The sequence below is a fragment of the Mustela erminea genome, chromosome 4 (genome assembly GCF_009829155.1).
Source record: "Mustela erminea isolate mMusErm1 chromosome 4, mMusErm1.Pri, whole genome shotgun sequence".
Taxonomy (NCBI): domain Eukaryota; kingdom Metazoa; phylum Chordata; class Mammalia; order Carnivora; family Mustelidae; genus Mustela; species Mustela erminea.
Genome location: NC_045617.1, coordinates 50,062,032 through 50,081,759, shown reverse-complemented (window position 1 = coordinate 50,081,759; position 19,728 = coordinate 50,062,032). Strand labels below are relative to the sequence as shown.

The 19,728-nt window shown below is 34.2% G+C and overlaps 1 protein-coding gene and 1 pseudogene across 6 annotated transcripts in view; both read right to left on the bottom strand.

The window, feature by feature from the left end:
• Window positions 1-19,728, bottom strand: part of PHIP (pleckstrin homology domain interacting protein) — a 131,528-nt gene that overhangs the window by 74,987 nt on the left and 36,813 nt on the right. For all 6 annotated transcript variants that reach the window (XM_032339209.1, XM_032339210.1, XM_032339211.1 and 3 more), the window contains 5 exons: window positions 7,166-7,387; window positions 6,783-6,883; window positions 2,332-2,402; window positions 822-922; window positions 690-730 (listed from right to left, as the gene is read on the bottom strand). In XM_032339209.1, coding sequence (XP_032195100.1) covers window positions 690-730; window positions 822-922; window positions 2,332-2,402; window positions 6,783-6,883; window positions 7,166-7,387 — 536 coding nt within the window. The remainder of the gene's footprint in view (window positions 1-689; window positions 731-821; window positions 923-2,331; window positions 2,403-6,782; window positions 6,884-7,165; window positions 7,388-19,728) is intronic.
• On the bottom strand, window positions 15,720-18,168 carry LOC116588310 (annotated as a pseudogene).

Sequence of the window (19,728 nt, the reverse complement as noted above, 5' to 3'; positions counted from 1 at the left end):
GTGTTTTCCCAGAGATGTTTTTCAAAATACTAAGAGAGAATTCATCTTTACTTAACACAGCATTCTAATACAATAGAGATTATTCTGTCAGATAGTCTCTGTAAAACTAAGAACTTCTGCAACTTTATAGGCTTTTAAAATTTTATACACATACATTCTAAGTTGTTTGTCTAGGTGGCTAGGTCTCAAAATAACAGTCGACAGTGATTGAAGGCCACTATTTACTACATTACGAATAGAATTTCCAAAGGAGAAATATTTTCTTTTCAATATTAAAGAACTTAACTTCTTTTACTCAAGGTACTTATAGCTTTCTTTCCTTTTAAAATAAGAACCTGGGAAAATTTATACAACATCATTTAAGCTTATCACCAATAAGTAGTTCTGCTTCAAATATTATATTTTGATATATTTCAAAACTCTACTAAAAGTTCCCTACACTGTGACATGTACAGAAAATATAAAGGGTGGATAAAAGTCCCTATTTTTAAAAGTGGCCAAATAAACTAACATTAATACAAACAAAAACGTTCTCAGGCTATAGTCCCTTTTTTAGTATAACTGGTCAAGACCTTTATTTTAGGTACCTAGTTTACATATAATTCTAATTAAAACCTGACTACAAGAAATGTCTTTATTTGAAAATTTTAAATTGGAATTACATTTACAAACAAAAATATTTATTTTACCTGTTGCTAGTGTTGGAAAACTGGATACTGTCAACTTTGTCCTACATATAAGCAGATAAAAAGAGAACCCTGAATATAAACTATTAGACTCATTTAAATTTTTCCAATTTCATTCTTTTCACCCATACTTACAGTATGGAACTCCAATTCTGATATTTTCTCTGGCTGACCTGATCCAAAAAAATAAACCCGGATAATATGATCTGTGCTGCCTGTGGCCAGAAACATTCCACCTGAGGAGTAATAGCAAACATTTATGAGTAAAACATAATTTCAAAATCTGAAAATTAAATAAAATGCAAGCAATATTACTGTGATTATACACTGATTATTAACATTTTATTCTAATACTATTCATATTTATCTAAGTATATAACTAAAACTGAATTTAATGAGTTATAAGTTTACAAACACAGCTTTAACTGGAATGAATTTTTCAATGGATTTTAGATTTTCGATAGATTTCTGTAAGAAATCTTATAGAAGATTTCTACTACAAATGACTTTACTAAGTGATTACATGATTTTATGTAAAAATCAGCAGTCACCCTCCCTAGAAAACATGTCTTTTAACTCTGCTTAAGTCCCTCTCTTGCCACATTTCCTACCCGTTAAAATCCTATCAAACTTTTAGGGCCCTATTTCTCCAGTAGGTTGTCTTTGCAACTCTGCCATTGAATGAGCCTGCTATCCTCTGAACTCGTATTATGATTTCGTCTTGTAGCATATACATTTTACTTTGTATTACAGTTATTTATATATGCAATTTACCCTCTCTCCTTGGAATCAATACTCTCCCACAGTGTTGAAAACAGTGCTGTTTATATCTGGTTACAGAGTACTCTGAAATCATGGATAGTGCCTGTAATTGTGTTATTACTAAAAGGAAAACTGTCTTCATGGCAGTAGCAGTGCCAATCTAGAGGTTAGAAATTAAACATGTTTGGATATTAGTATGGCAAAAACAGATTTATGTCATTAGTTTGTAATCACCTGTTCACATGCTACTACTATCCACAACTATGAATTGAAAAGGTAAGTAAAACTGGAGGTATATGTAGAAGGAACTGGTACTAGAAACACTAGGTATTAAATCTATTGATGTTTCATTACATCTTCTCATCATTTCAAATATTCAAATTATAATTTGTTTAAGAAGACATCCATTTAAAACACTACTGCATGAACTCAAAACATAATTGGGGGCATTAGCATTGCTATATAGTTGTATTTTAAAAAGCAAAAAAGAATTTGCAGCAAAATAATAAAGATTTACAAATAGCAATCAAATTTCACTTGGCTACAGGATACTTCAAAATTCCATGAAAATATAAAACATATCTAAAATACCTTCCGTTCAGTGAGATAACTTTTTTCTATTCTTTAATAGAGTCAATTCTGAAATTCTTCTTCTCTCCTACCAGAGTATTACAGTCTCAAAGAAAATTCTCAGTCATGTGAATACAAAAAATAACTCTAGCCAAGTTCAAATATTTCTAAATTAATTTATGACCATCCCCTGGCATATGTATTGAATATGATTTATATTACAACAGCAAATATTTTTCCAAAACTTTATGTGTTCCCCCTAAAAGTTTTCTAATGTAACTCAAAGTGGAAGATTAGGGAGAGAAAAGCTTACCAGCACTAAAAGAAGAACAGATCATTTGAACTCCAGGCCGAGGGCGCTCTGTAAATTTAGCAGGTCTCGGACTAAAAATAAAAAATAAACAATTAACAATATCCCCAAAGGGATCAGCAAGACCAAAAATGAGCTGTTTCAAATAATAATTACAGAAAGACAGAATTAAATAAAAAGCAACAGATGGCTCCCTTCCTAAAACAAGTTGGAAATCATTATGTGTCGTAATCAGAAGATTTTATGGCAACTCTATATAGATTTTGTAGGAGCTCCTGATTACACAATGATCCACACATGAAACACTCTCAAAGCCACTGTCACACCAGACACGTCACACTTACTTCTAGTTAAATTTAACAGGTTCTCAGTTTCTCATACAGTACAACAGTAATGCACAAATACATTAGAAAGTAAGTCATTTATAAACACGAACACACTAGCAAAATAGATGCTGCATCTTGTAGCATATGTATACCATCAGGTTGAGGTAATAAAAAATTTTTCAATATTAGTCACTATTAAACATTTCCCTCTGTTTATCATCTGATGTAATGAAATACGTCTTTTAAGACTCCAGAAAGAATCTTACATTCATCTTAGTGAAAATCTGAAGACTATTTCAATCTTATGTCAACTATAATGCTCATTTAAAATAGTCATCTAAAGAAAATAGTTATTTACACTCAAATATATTTACAATAATTGTATAAGAGTGTTAACAGATGTCTTATATTTACACTAGTGATATTAAATGTTTGTTACAATCAATGATACTAAAGAAAAATTATAGATTTTACAACACCATACCAGCTCCAAAAAATATACAATATATCTGTAATGTTTCAATACAGTGGTTTTATTTAAAGTCCTACTTAACATATATTTTGACTTAGTTTTTCGCAGGTTATCTGGGGAGAAAATTCAAAAAATAATTACAGCCTCAACCAAAGTGCACTGCGTAACTTCTACAAACCATAGCAACTGAATAGAGTGGTTTCAGTTCTGTAATCATACAAGGAAAAAAAACTACAAAATATTTATGATCTATCAGTTATATATTTGGAGCAAGAACAATCTTTCTTACTGATACAGAACACAACAGAAGTATTTGTTAAAAATTCTTAATTACTTTATAAATAGGTTTTTAAAAAAGATTTATTTATTTGAGAGAGAGAAAGAGAGAGAGAGAGTCCCAGCTATGGAGACCAATGCGGAACTGGATCTCAGGACCCCAAGATCATGACCTTAGCTGAAAGCAAGAGCTGGTCACTTAACTAAGCCACCCATGTGCCCCATACATAAAATTTTTAACATGAAATAACAACTTTTCTTAGTCATAGGATCTGACATAAATGAGCATGAATAGACAGTTTGGAAAAGAGAAAGTTATTAAAACATTCTCACAACCTAAACAATTATTCACAGTAAGATTAAAGTAACTCTAATTTCAGTAAATTAATCTGAAATTATAAAGGCAACTAAATGCACTACTTTAATATCTTATGGATTCTATTTCTAAATTTTTACTAGTTTCTGGCACAGTCATTCATCTAAGTGTTAAGCAACCATTTCGTTGAAACTCAGAATATTCAAATAATCATAGACTGTCATTTTAAATGGACTTTAATATTTTTAAAGGGACAGGTACAAATAATTTATTTTTTAAAATCACATTTAAGGAAATATTTTAAGATGAGGCCTTGGATTCAGACTCTCTGAACTGAATGGAGTTCAATTTCCAGCTGTGTCACTTACCAGGTGTATGACCTCAGGCAAGTTAACATTTCTGTACCTCAGTCAGTAAAATGGGAGTAAAAACAAAACAAAATCTTAAGAGTTACTGAGATAACTAAATGAATTTAATCCACACAGAGTGCTTATTACTGTGCCCAGCACACTCAATAAGTATTAGTATGATTAGTTATGATTAGTATTTTAATTTACTTCAACCAGTCCTAGACAATCCATCAATGAATAATCACTTTTAATTTGGAACAGCATTGAGAGGGGGTTCCAACAGTGTACTTTCAGTATCCACCTCAGTTTTCTCTCCCATCTGTCCTGAAGACAGTATTTATATACCTTCTTCATATGGTTGTCATAAAGAGTAACGAGATGACAAATGTAAAGTGCTTAGGACAAGCGTGGCAGACTAGGTGCTTAATAAAATCTTGTAATTATTATTATCATCTGTGTATTTTAGGATTCCCATTCTCCCCCATATCTAATCTAAATATGCCTGTACAGCTTTCTCCAATCAGAGATCTCTTCAGCCAGCTTCCGAGTCACCCAGCCACTCCTATTTCTCATCTACAAAGCGGCATCTTTATTAGTGGGAGTTATTATCATATACATAAACACTACATAAAAGCAAATTTATCAAGAGATTTGGGTTTCCAAAATAGGTTTCATTTACTAACAGAACTGATTTTCTCAATTAATGCAGACTGGGTTGCTGAAGGCACCTCCCCATCAAATTACATAGAAGCATTACAGCTGAATACAATTTCTGCCTTTGGTGAGTAATTAAAACCCATATGACAGTCATAATCTACTCCAGCCAAAATTTTTGGCAGCTATCACCCATGAGTAAAAATGGAAAAGAAAATAGGTGTCCCACAGCCTATAAGTAGGAAAAAATTACTCCTTTGTGGGTAACTTTAGATTAAAAGCTTTTAAGGACAATTTTAACAACAAATAGAAAGAATACTACCTCTAAATAACCAGAAAAAAACTGGTATGTCCAAACATAGGAGGATCATGAAGCAAAGTATGGAATAACAATTCAGTGGAACATAATGCAGCCATTAAAATTATTATAAATAACTATGATAAACTGTTAAGGAAAAAACTAGCAGAAAATTATATATACTTCTCTACTTACTTTTACATTAAAAAACATATTTATGTTAAAAATGTGGTTAGGGTAGTTGGTTAATGGGTGAATCTATGTAAAGGTTCTGAAAAAAAAAATCATTTATATGGAATAATTCACTTCTCAAGAATCCAGATAAATATTATTGTACTTAGCAATGTAATGCTCAAGAAGGACAAAATCAGAGTTTAATTTTGTAAAAACATATTTGTTCCTATACTAATTTGAAGACTGTTAGTCACGTTTTTCTTCTCTACAAAAACAAAACATGAAAAGACAATGGTATCCCAATCTGATCCATTAGGAGGCAAAGAATACTCAAAGGAAAACAACAATTAACTGTTGCTATTATCCATACACATCAGTAAAATACTTAAACTTTTATCTAAATGTCTACAGAAAATCTTTAATATTTTAAATATTAAGAACGCAACTAAAATGAAATCAACCTGCTTTCTCCAAGGAACCGCATCTTTGATCAGAATCCTTTTTGCAAATGAAGTAGTTTTGTTACTCTAGCTGCCAAGGCCTCCTAATGCCCTGCCGTAAGAGGCACTCTCAAGAAATGTTAATATTCACAAAGCTTAAATAAATGCTACTATTTTGAAGTAATAAAGACTTTCACAAATAACTCGACTTGGGTTGATAATTTATACACAGAAGTCAGATAGAATTACTAAGATATACCTTCTAATCTGAATTATATTCTACCATGAGAACACAGAGATGAACATTCTGACACTGCATAACCGGATGTACCACTTCTCCATTCACTGACTGTCTCTGAGGCAAAGCACAGCATTTCATCTCCCTACTACACCCACTTGGGAGGTGGCATGGCATAGACAGCATGGGACCAACAGGCAGGGAAGTATTGTTCTAATGCTGGTCTTGCCGATTTTTTAAAACTGTTTTAACTATGGGAAAGTCTTTTAACCTTTCTTGTCTCACTGTCCTTAATCAAAAAATAATAATGTTTAGCCAACCTGTTTTAATAAATCGAGATTACTAAAACAAGAGAAAGCACAAATGCAAGATGTTATTGTGGGATTGGGGGAAAGACACATCTAACTATCTTGATGTAATTTAGTGAAAATGTAATCAATTGGTTTTCCTAAGTTTCCTGAGATCTATAATAAAATCTAAAATTTACAGAAGAAATGACAGAAATAATTGCAATTCTTCTAAAGAACAGCCTTTGGAACTCTTAAGATTATGTTCTCAGTACCAGAAAGAGCTACTGAGATGAAACTATGCCACATACAGAAAGGAGTGGTAATAAAACAAGTATGTTCTGAAGGAAACAGTTAAGGCTAACAAAAAGAAGGCCCCCCTCAAAAAGAAAAAACAACAGCAAACAAACATGTTACATGTTAACATAAGAAACTTTCTTTGAAGCATGAAAAAAAGCGGGCATGGGGGGGACGGGACATGAAAATCAAACAGGTCAGTGAATGCATTTTTGTTACTTACTCGAGGAGAATAAATAAATTTTCTATTACTGACTACTTTATACTATTGCAATTTTAAACATTAAATTAAACAATTTATTCTATGAAATAAAAGAGCAACTGACTTTATTTTAAGGGTTCCAGCATCCCACAGCCAAAAACAAATAGTGCCATCTGCCCCAGTAGAAGACAGATATCTCTTTGAGCCACTGCACAATGGAGAGAACTGAAAAACAAATGAAGAAAAAAAAATCTTTATAAGAGTGACATAATTCAAAAAATAAACCCACTTTTTACCAAATAAATAGCAACTATAAAAAACAGAGTTAGAAAACATCCAGAATTGATGAAGGTATTAACTACGATGTTTTTTAAAGTCCATGTATTTAAAAAGCAAGAAAAAAATATTTCTTTCTTCATTTTACTTGGCTTTATTACAAGGGATTACAAAAGTTACTTAAAATATAAATTATAATCAAAAGGAATTTACAGGGATTAAAACAATTACCTGCAGTGACGTTATAGATGCACTATGGCCCTGAAGAACAGCCAACGGTGCACACGTTCGAAGACACCAGACTCGGATCATTTTATCACAACTTCCAGCTGCTATCATGGTATTCTCATAGTTTACAGCCATGTCTGATATTTCAGCTGCATGTCCTCTTAAAGTAGCTAATAATCTCCCATCATCTGTTGCCCAGATTTTCACAAGACAGTCATCAGAACCCTTAAAATAAAAATGTGTATTAATGGAATTAACTCTATAAATTTTTATTCAAATTCTGAACAGGCATAAGAAACTTTATCTGCAGTGTCCACTTCCCAACAATTACATTTTTAAATACTAAAATGTGAAATACCTGTTTCAGGAATTTTGCTCTATACAAGGCTATTAAATTATTCACTTATAAAAAAATGCATGTGTGTCCACCAATCTAACAGGAGAAGTAGGATGTTAATAATGTTTACCTATGACTCCCTATCCAGCAGCCATGGTGACCTCTTATCCCGGATCTTGTGAAAGAACTTGAACTTCTGAAGTAATAGATCAAAATTATAATAGAACAAAAGTAGTATACAATAGTGACTAATCCTATGTTACTATGTTATACAGAAATGAAAGTAAGCTAATTTGGGGCTTTTTCTCCTAGGAAGCTAAAAACAATATATATATGAATTTCCCATCAGTGATCTTCAGCTAAATATATCACATATAAAATCACTAAAGCCAGTTTTCAAAAAAAAAAAAATTATATGTATGAAGTCAATAAAAATACCTAAATTATACGTTTACACTGCTATAGTAGCATAAGCTCAGAAAGAAATTGTAAAAGATAAAAAGGTTTTCTATGAATACCTATATTTACAAATAAACATTTCAATTTCACATAATCAAAAAGAGATCAGAACTTCTAGGCTCTATTATTTTTTCCTTTTCTAATTTTCCATATTCATTTTGTAGCTCTAAATTAATACTCTTTTACCAAACTCTCAATATTTTCTCCTATTGTTCATTATTTGAAAGGTTTTAAATACATAAAGAAGTAGGGAACAGTGTCACTAGCCTCATACATCCATTTCCCAGATTCAAACTTATCAACAGGCTTCAAGGGTGGCATGTTACAACCTTCCAATCTAAATCTTAAAAACTTAACAAAAATTCTTAAACCTGACATTAGAAAGAAGATTCACAAAAACATGATACAGATGTGTTACTGCCTTCATACTAATGATACAACATATAAATGATCACACCATATTAAAAGAACATGTGTATCCTAAATCAGATTCTGCCAGCACCACCTAGAAGACTTTCAATTAACTCATGTTCTTCTGACTAAGGTTTGAAGCAAATGAAGTGGATTATCAACCACTAAAGACTAGTGATAAAACTTTGGTAAATTATCTACATTAAAATATGGTATTCTTACATTTATGTAATCTCAGGCTTTTTATCCATAGAACAAAGTTGTTAAACTGGATGATCCCTAAGGTTCCTTCTATCTTTAAAATTCAGTTACCCATGTACTCATTTATTCATCTGCTTTGAGATTAAATATGTGCTGAACACTAGAGATACAAAGATGAGATGCTAAGACACAGTATTCCTGTCCTCAGGAAGCAAGGCAGAAGAGTATAAATGCAATAACATGTCCAAAGTGCTATACTATTAATCAGAAGAGATCCAAACCAGGAAGCAGTGTGTTTGTCCTGAAAGGTGGAGAAACAGGATCTGGATCTGGAGAAGAATCCAGAAGCAGTGATGCCTAGACACTGTCTTCTGCATGAAGAGGCAATGTAGTGTAGTAGCCTTGAGAAGAGACTGCAGCAGGATCAAATGTCTCAGTTCATAACCTATCAGGACCACTTTCTACATGTTTAATGTTGGGCAAATTACCTGTTCCCTAGGCCACCAATGTCTTTTCTATACCTATCTCATAAGGTTGCTGCAAAAACACTGCAGTGTCTGGCAATAATAGCTATGGACTACTACCACTGCTTTTGTTGGTGGTTCTTACTTTTACTTTAGCAATATTCTTACTATTTTAAAAAGAGCAAAAACATCCCATATGGCAATTAAGGGGAAAAATTTGATCAAAGGCATGAAAATGTGAATATGAGCACTGCAGTAGTCTGTATGTTAACACAGTGTGAAGCAAAGGCATGAGGATGAAGTCAGGAAAAGACTGTGAAGGACCTTTTATGGTATACCAATAAATGATGTTTTATAATGGGGATCACTTAAGATTACAATCAGTATCAGGATCAGATTTATGTTTTCCAAAGATACTGTTGGCGTAAGTGTGAATTAGGATAGAAAGTCAAAGGCCATCTGAAAGTTGTTGAAGTAGTACAGGTAGGAGAGAATGAATGATATAATTGAAATTATTACAGAAGAAGAGAAAGAGCAAAAGATATGGACACAATAGCTGTTTGGGGAATTAAAGTGATGAAGATTACATCATGGCTATCTGTAGAAAGTGAAAAAGGAACTGTAGCAGGCCATGACTTCCAGAAAGCTGGTCAGCCTACCACTTGGCACACAGGAATTGTATTAGGCATTTGATGAATAAAGAAAGACCTTAAAGCATTTATTTATTAAATTCATTTATTCAACTCCTTCTTAAATTCCATGAATTAAATCAATTTATTCACTTTATCTTCTAAAAATTAAGGCAATATTTGGCTCTGATCTAAATTCACAACAAAAACAGGGGTGCCTGGATGGCTCAGTCAGTAGAGGATGTGACTCTTGATTCTGGGGTTTTGAGTTTGGGCCCCAAGTTGGGGACAGAGATTACTTTAAAAAAAAAAAAAAAAAGAATAAATAAATAAATCATAAACTCACAACAAAAATAAAATTTTCAATATGCTAATACTGGTAGAATATATGAAAAAGTAAAATCATATCATCTCACCATGCTCCACAATACTGATAAAATTCATTCTGTTCTTATGTATTTGAACAAGAATTTACTTTATATTCTATTATAGGAGGTGTTTCACGTATTTTTCACGTTAACAAAAATAAAACCAAAAACCAAACACCTTTTTGACCAAAATGCCAGCTTTTAATGAAGAGTAGTAACAACCAATGATCTAACACCAGCATTCAGTGACTTTTCACCAAGTAAAATCTAACAAGAAGTCCCATTGTATTTGTATTGACTTTATTACTTAGTAATCTCATCAATTTAATATAGTTTAGTATATTTTTTCTCTATTTAGCCAAGTGCTAAAATAAAACAACACTATGCACATTTTCCCTAACTGTGCATTATTCCAACTGACCCTTCTTCCATTCAACTGCAGGAGAGAAATCTTTGACCTTTTAGGGAAATTTTTCTTCACTGTTCTCTTCTATGACCTATAAAGTAATACCCTGTCCCCACCCTTACTCCTACTCCCCTGAGCTCCTGGCAGAATTTCAAACAGAACTCAAAAGCATCCTTTGACAATTTCTATTTCATGCATCAGTTACTTATGATCACAAATTAATTTTTATGGATATGTGAAACTAAAGACGATCTGACAGATTCAACTAAGTTCTTTTAAAATGACTATCAGAAATATAAATACAGTATAATTGAAGAGGATTGCACAAGAAAAATTAAATTTACTGGGAAAACATTTTTAGAGCACTATACATGTGTTGAAATTGAATGTGGAAGGATTATTAAAAACTGATGAAATAATTCTTTAAAAAAAAAAAAAAAGGACAAAATGTAGAGCAGTATCTGAACAGATGCACTTTCTTTCCCAAGTCTACCTCGAATGTAAGTAAGGCCAATAATAAATCAAAGAGTAGGACATTATAGTCTTTCAATCAAGATTTTTAAAAAGTGTTATGGACACTACAATAAAACCAGTGTTATGTAAATGGTGAAAGGGACAAGATAAACAACACAGACATGGGGTTTGGCCTTGGCTAGGAGGAATACATAGGCTTCTAAGATGTATGAAGGAGAAAGAGATAGGGTAGAAATAACAATTTTAAAGTAAACTGGAAAGAAATTATATGAATAAAAGGATTATTTCCTAAAATGGGAAAAGGGGGAAACAAAAGAAAGGAGCCAAAAAAAGTGAATAAAGTTTGAAATAAAGTGGGATAACAGTAATAAGAAAAAAGGAAAAAAATCTGTGAGCAAAATAAAAGTTCTGCTAAAATCAGATAGGATGACTTTAGAAAAACCTCAAGTGACAAGTTTTTTCAGCAAAGCTCCAATGCCTAGGGGGAGAACAGAGTAGTCATTTCTCTTTAATAACATCTAAATATTGCTCTTAGGGACTGGGGACTAGCAAAGTTCCTAGCTAACAAAAGCTAGGAATACAAAGTATAAGCGGAAATAACAAGAAATTAAGCTGGAAAGGTTTTATCTGAGGAAGACTGACAGAGGGTTTTAGACACCTGTTAAAGAGTTTGGATTTAACCCAGTAACGTAGCTAAAGAAAAATTTTAGACAGGTAAGACTTGGTTACTGTAGTATTTTTAGCCACCATTAAGTTTGAAGAAATCTATGAGCTAGGTGCAAAACTGAAAATGCTAAGTCAAATTTAAATATTACACTAGTGTTTAACACCATCCAAACATAAGAGAGCAGTATATCACTAGTTTAATTCTTCAATAATGTAAACTTGTCATAATTATTGTGGAAAGTGTGCTCATTAATACATTATTATTTGCCTAAGTCCAACTTGCATAAAAAAAATCTGGAAAAAAAAAATCACAACGAAAAGAATGTGTAGCTTTAGCTTACTTAAATACCCAAATAAAATGTCACACCAAATTTTTAGTGATTTTTTTTTTTTAATGTGAGGACGTCATTTTTAATGCAAGGATAAAGCCAAAGAAGCAAAAACAATTACCTTATCTTTATTCTGAAAACAAAACAAAACCAAAACCAAAAAACAGCAGTGTAGGTATTATTTATGAAAATGCCTGGTAAGAAAGAGTGGGACTTCAACAAAACTTAAGACTTGCCAAAACATAAGAATTTAGCTTGAGATACCCTATAAATTTGTTTATTCCACTGCCACACCTTAAGAAGCTACACATACAATAAAACTATGTGCCTTTCTAATAATCAATGTGCTCTGTCACTTAGGACAAAGGAAGAAAATAGAATCAGACATTACATTTAAGAATCACTGTTTTTTCCATCCTGTTAAGAGCATCTTGGCTCTCTCCACCATTTGGCGACTGTGGCCATTGCTACTATGAACACTGGGGTACAGATGGCCCTCCTTTTCACTGCATCTGTATCTTTGGGGTAAATACCCAATAGTACCTATTGCAGGGTCATAGAGTAGCTCTATTTTTAATTTTTTGAGGTATCTCCACACTGTTTTCTAAAGTGGCTACACCATCCTGCATTCCCACCAACACTGTAAGAGGGTTCCCCTTTCTCCACATCCTCTCCAACAAAGACGAACAGATAAAGAAGATATGGTCCATATACACAATGGAATATTATGCAGCCATCAGAAAGGATGAATATCCAACTTTTGTACCAACATGTAGAGGACTAGAGGAGATTATGCTGAGAGAAATAAGTCAAGCAGAGAAAGTCAATTATCATATGGTTTCACTTACTTGTGGAGCATAAAAAATAACATGGAGGACATTAGGAGAAGGAAAGGAAAAGTGACTGGGGTAAACTGGAGGGGGAAATAAAGCGTGAGAGACTGTGGACTCTGAAAAACTGAGGGTTTGGGAGGAGAAATGGGTGGGGGGATGGGTAAACCTGGTGGTGAATATTAAGGAGGGCATGCATGTTATTATTGCATGGAGCACTGGGTGTGGTGTATAAATAATGAATCTTGAACACTGAAAAAACAAAATAAAAAAAATCAGTTTTTCTTTCTCTTTCTTAAAATTTTAAGTATTAAGTGGAGTATGGAGATAGTGGCAGCAAAGACCTTTCCTTAAGCATGCAACAGGATCTCTTTCACTGCGGGTTAATTCTTCTTATTTTTTTAAAATCTAGAACAATAAACCCTATTTTGTGAATCCCTCTTGGAACTTCAAAGTTTGGCCAAAATAAAAAGTGTAGGAGGTAACTATAGATACAAATAAGGACATTCTCCATAAATAATGGCTAGGCAATGTCTGGTACATATTTGACTTTTGTATTCTGGAAGGCAGCTGTGCTCACCACTATACCACCAACACAACTTTTGTATTCTGGTAAAGAAAAATTCCACAGGTCTCTGTGACATGGTTTTCTACTTTCTCATGGACTTAAGCATTAAAATTCTCCTTAAAATCTAGAAAAAATGTCCTACATAATGTTATTAAGACTTTATGAAATAATTTCAGTAACAGGGCTTTGAATCATTTAAATTCTATGCAGAAACTAAAGCAGAACCTAAAATCTACCCTCCCCAAATTTAAGTTTCTGGAGGGCAAGTTTGAAAGGCTTAACTGAATTACTAATTTTTGTAATTATGTATTTGCTTATTTAAAATAAAAGCTAGATAACGAGAAGTGACAACTCTATGAACTATTCAATGATGAAGAAAATACTTTACAGGGTGGAAGAGTAAATGCTAAAGAATGGCTGACTTATTCAAGTAGAAAACCGCATACATTTGGGAACAGTACAGCAGGTTACTTCTATACAGATGACCTCAAAAGCAAAAAGATCAATAAACCTTTCCCTGCTAAAAGAGAAGCATCAATTGTGCAGACCAACCAAAGACCACTACTTTGAAATAAAAAAAGAAATTATGTGATATTTAAACTTATGATATCTTGGAGAATCTGGCATTACTGGACAGAAATCAACCAGAATTCCAATTTTTCTTGCTACTACTTCACAGATTTGAGTCAGATTTTACTCTTGATGTCTTTAAAACAAACTGAATTAAATGTTAAAAACATCATGTATGGGTCATTTTCTTATTCAGGCTAAAAAGCAGCTTGCTCTTCAAGTAGCTAAAATATACTTATAATTTAAATTTAGTTCAGTGTTGTTGTTGTTTTTTTTCCCCCAAAAAAGATGCCAGCGATTTTCTTTCTTACCTATCAGACCTCTGTTTCATTTTCCTTACAAATTATCCTAAACTTCAGTGTTAATCATTTCAACACATGCCTGATTTTCTCACTCTTATCCACCTGTATCAAAGTAATTATCACTTGCTCCAATCCTGCTCCCAGGATATCAAGTACTGTTATAGAAAAAGAGGATATGCATAGTCTGTAACACTGCAAATCTATGAACCCTCTCTTTATTTGAGAGGCTAAAGCTAACCAGTTCCTTATTCATCACTCTTCCCCTGCTACCAGGGTTTATCGAGTACCTCTAGGACCCAGTTCTGTTCCCTAACCAAGACTCTAAGCTAAAATATTGCACAATGAAAAGTAGAATCTGTTCATTGTGAATCTAATTATCTTTCTAAATAGATCAAAATAAACTGCTCCTTATACATCCAATCTTCATCTACTTATTCTATCTATCCTCCTTAAAGACCTTTGTGCATCAAAAGTCTGCTGTTCTAGCTCCTTCCCCTTGACCCACAGTTTTTCATAAATTTATCTTCTTATAAATTACTACACTCTTGCTCTCCTTTTCATTATAATCAAACTTACTTAATATTCACTCAACTTCTCATGTACTTTTTAAAAGATTTTTATTTATTTTACAGAGACAAAGACAGCGCACACGCACAAGCAGGGAGAATGGCAGGCAAAGGGAGAAGCAGGCTCCCAGGGAGCCTGATGCAGGGCTCAATCCCAGGATCCCAGGATCCCAACTGGAGCCGAAGGCAGATGCTTAACCAACTGAGCCATCCAGGTGCCCCCCACAGAACTTTTTGAAAGAATAATTTTTAATTTCAAACTTACAGAGTTTCAAGAACAGTACCAATGTCTTCCATATCTCCATGACCCAGATTAATCAACTATTAACAATTCACTGCATTTACTCCATCACCACCTTTCTTCCCTCCTTTTCTCTTCATATAACACACACACACACATATTACCATTAATTTTTTTATGTATTATTTAAGAGCAGGCTGCAGACATGAGGCCACTTCTAAATATCCCAGTGTGTATTTCTCCCAAAAAAGGATATCATCTACATAAATTGGGAAATCCATATTGACATAACTGCTACCCAATCCACAGATCCCATTCAAATTCTGTCAGCTATCTTGCTATCTTGACAATGTTTCCTTTTCCTTTTTGCCCCAGGATCCCATATCGTAACACATGTTACACTTCAGTTAAATTATCTCTTCAGTCTCCTTCAATCTGGAATATTTCCTCAAGTTTTCAATTTTTTGTCCTCAGGAATCTGTAGGATGACCCCAAGCCTCAGTCTCTTTACTATTTCTTCATGACCAGAAGTCATACTGTCTAGGAGGAATCCCACCAGATAGATTTCTCAGTGCACCACTTGAGGGGACACACAATGTCAACTCATTTCACCACAGTGAAGTTAATTTTTTGACAGAGAGAGATCACAAGTAGGCAGAGGCAGGCAGAGAGAGAGAAGAGGAAGCAGGCTCCCTGCTAAGCAGAGGGCCCGATGCAGGACTCGATCCCAGGACCTTGAGATCATGACCTGTGCCGAAGGCAGAGGCTCAACCCACTGAGCCACCCAGGTGCCCATGTAAAGCTAATTTTATCATGTTGTTTCCAAGATTTCTCCCCTGTAAAGCTGAAGTTTCCCCCTTTTAATTAATACCTTGTAGGAACATATTGCAAGATTAGGCCAAGATCTTTAAATAAGATCCTCTACCAGTCTTAGCCTCCACTGATGACATACAAATGAATCGATCACCACTACAATGGTTGCCAAATTATCATTCTTTCTACAATTATCAGTTGACATTCAACAGCAGTTTTTCCTCCTTTTTCACTTATTTATTCACTTACTTACTAAATCAGTATAGATTCTTGCGTTCCTATTTTAGTCAGTTAAGGTCCCTGTCTAGCCTAATGAAACTTACTGAGAACAAAACCCCAATTCTATCTTTAATTAAAAAATTTTATTTACTCAGAAGCATTCACAATGTGAACAATACAGCTGTAGCTTTTTTTCTTTTGCAATTACAGAGAGGTATTCCATTAATAAAACAATTATTTCCTATTAGCTGCACTGGAGACAACTGAAGATGACAAAACTACCACCCCCACACAAAACTAGTTTCTGCTGTGCACAAACAAGAACCTGCTTTCAATTTCCATGTCAATTAACAATCCGCATACTATACTAGGAAGAGTAGTGGTTACTGAAAATACCATCAGGACAGGACTATACATTTGATAGTGTGTAAACTATAAAAAAAAAGGCAACAGACAGTTTAAAAAAACAAATTTTACATAGCCTATATTTCAATTTCCAGTTTTCTTTTTTTTTTTTTAAAGGAATGAGTTGTGTACAGGAAGGTTAAATGCTTAATAGATAAGAAAAAAAAAACACCGCCCCACTCCTCATCCTTTTTATCTTCCTCTTCTTCCTTCTTTTTCTTGCTTTTCTCAGTCTTGATGACCCCCCCACCCCAACCCCCGCCCCCTCAGCCTTGATGGCTGCTTCCCACCACTCCCCCAGCATCAAGCTTTCCTTTAGTTCAGTACACAACGATACCCTCTTTGTATTTTCCCTTCAGCTTAAAAGCCTTCTTTCTTAAGTCTGCTTGTCCTCCACAGCAGTGTTGTTCCACTTATCTCCCAGTTTCTTTGAAACATCACCAATGGATAGGCCAGGATGTTCTCCTTTGATTTTGGGGGTGATACTCAGAACAAAGCAAGAAAAAGGCCGAAGGAGGCCTCTTGGGTGCGCTGAGATCCTTTAACTTTTTTTCCCCCCTTTAGGAAAGATGTAAGTTTTCACTTCTCTTTTGCAGTGTACCCTATCCACCTTTGCCATGTCTTCTAATTTTCCTTTCCGCTTGGCAGACATAGTCTTCTACCTCTCTGAGCACTTCTTAGAAAACTAAGCAGCTGACTGAAGCATCTGGGTGCTGCTTCTTGTGCTCCTCCCAGTGAGTTTGCACGAAGAATGCATATGATGACATTCTGCCTCTTGGCTTCTTAGGATTTTCTCTGCCCATATTTAATTACTCTCCTCAGTGAGGCAGAGTCACCCAGTGCATCACTGCCCGTAGCGCGGTCTCTCACAAAACCCAGATTTTAAAAATAATAATTTCACACAGTGATACATATTGTAAGAAAAATATAGTAAAGTGCCTAACTGGGATAAATAATGATGGTAGAGTACAGAGAGGGAAGGTAGTTAGGAAAAAATCTCCAAAAGATATTTCCTTCAACAGGGGACTGCTAATAAAGGAATTAGCCAGGGGCATATTTTGGAAAACATAATTTCATGCAAAAGGAATAGCTACTACAAAGGCTCCAAACCATAAATGGACTTTGCAAGTTTGAAGCACAGAAAAAGACCCGTGTAAAGAACCATACAAGAAGGGAATTTGTCTTACAGACGTATGTGTACATCTCCCCTAATAAAGTCCATGGTTCTTGCAAGAGAACATTATTCATATTTATCTCTCTAATTGACTGGTTGATTCATTCATCATTTGTTCTACACCTAATGTATGCACTAGATACTCTGAGGCATTATAGATCTAAAAAGGTTCACCAGAACAGTCTTTGTTAGTAAGAAGTTCACAACTTAAGAGAGAGACATCTAAACAAATTCACTGCAACATAAAAGATACAATGTAACAGAAGTATTTAGTTCAATAACAGTACTCTATTTTCAGATAAGTCTTTTTTTTTTCCCTTAAAAATTGTCAAGCTTTTTGAAAGAGCAGTCTGCATTAAGTCTCCTCCATTTTTCAATTCCCAACTCCTCCTCCATGCACTGTAATCTCCTATCCCTAATACTGAAATAAAAGTTTTTTGTCAATGTCATTAATGACATTGACAAGTCCAAAAAATGCCTTTCAGCTCTCATTTACTTTAGGTTTACATCTTTTATAAAATACTAATCTTTTGTTTTTTTTTCTTTTAAGATTTTATTTATTTATTAGAGAGATGGAGAGAAAGCACAAGCAGGCAGAGTAGCAGGCAGAGAGAGAAGCAGGCTCCCTGCTGAATAGGGAGCCTGATGCAGGGCTCAATCCCAGGACCCCGGGATCATGACCTGAGCCTGAGCCAAAGGCAGCTGCTTAACCGACTGAGCCACCCAGGCATCCCTAATCCTTTGTCTTTTAAGACACCACTTCTTTTATTTTTCTCTGGCCTCTTAAGCAGCTCTCAGTCTCAATAACGGACTCCTCTCCTTTTCTTTCAGCTGTTTTAAAAGTTAGTCACACACATATATGAGGTAGTATAATCAATTACCATGTTCAATGATTCCCAAACTGAATCCTCTAGCCTTAATTTTTTCCTGAGCATTCAATGCCTCTTGAATATTTTTATTTGGCAATATAGACAACCATCTCAAATTTAACATGTCCACAGTCACAAATTTCTCTATTTAAATCCCTACCATTATAAATGACAGACTTTCTAACCAGTCACACAAGGTAAAAACATGTGATCCCATACTCTTCTCTCTCAATTCCCTAGATTCAAATGAAACTCTCAAATCCTAGATTCTAGTTTTAATCCACTAGTCCCATCCCTACTTTCATCGTGACTCTGTTCAAGCCATGATTAAAGAAATCATCATGATGAAAGAAATCATCATGGCTTGAACAGAACCTTTTCACTGTTCTGCCAGAACACTTTCACCAATTCTGACAGAACCTTTTCACCAATTCCTCTATATATAGATTTAGTTTCAATCCATCCTTAACAAAAATGCCAAAGGGATTGTTAAAAAGAGAAATTATACTCACTCTTCTGTCTAAATCTGTCATTTTCTCTCCACTGCCTTCAGGAAAGAAACCCACTCCCTTTCATACACTACCAAAAGGATCTTGATCATTGTGTCCCCCACTAATATCTCCAGTTCTTGCTTAATGATAATCCACATTTATTCTTTGCCATATCCAGTAATATACAACTACATGTTATACTCTTCCAAGGTTTATAAATGCCTTTCCCTGGTCTGCAATATTCAGCTAAATTTAGCTGAGGTGAAGTTTCCCTTACCATCTCCTACAACACACTGAATTCAATACTTCTCCTCCTATGATATTTCAGTATCTTATATAGCCCCATTCAAACTTCTTATCAATTGTATCAATATTGTCTGCTGACAATCTATAAACTCTCCAGGGACAGATATTTTGTCTTTCATTTCTAGAACCCAAGTGTCTAGAAGATTGTTTATAACTTAGGGCATTTATGGAAATATTGTATATTCTTTTGCTTTAATTTGAAAATAAAGATACATTTGGTTTTTTTTTTTTTTTTTCTCTGTGAAGGGACGGTAGTGCCTGGGTGGCTCAGTCGGTTGAGCATCTGATTCTTGATTTCTACTTGGACAGAAATCCCACAATCTCAGGGTTGTGGGATTGAAACCTAGGTCAGGTTCTGCACTCAGTGGAGAGCCTGTATGAAATTCTCTCTCTCCCTCTGCCCCTCCCTCCACTCACTCATTTTCTTTCTCTCGAATAAATAAATCTATAAAAATGGGCGGGGGATCT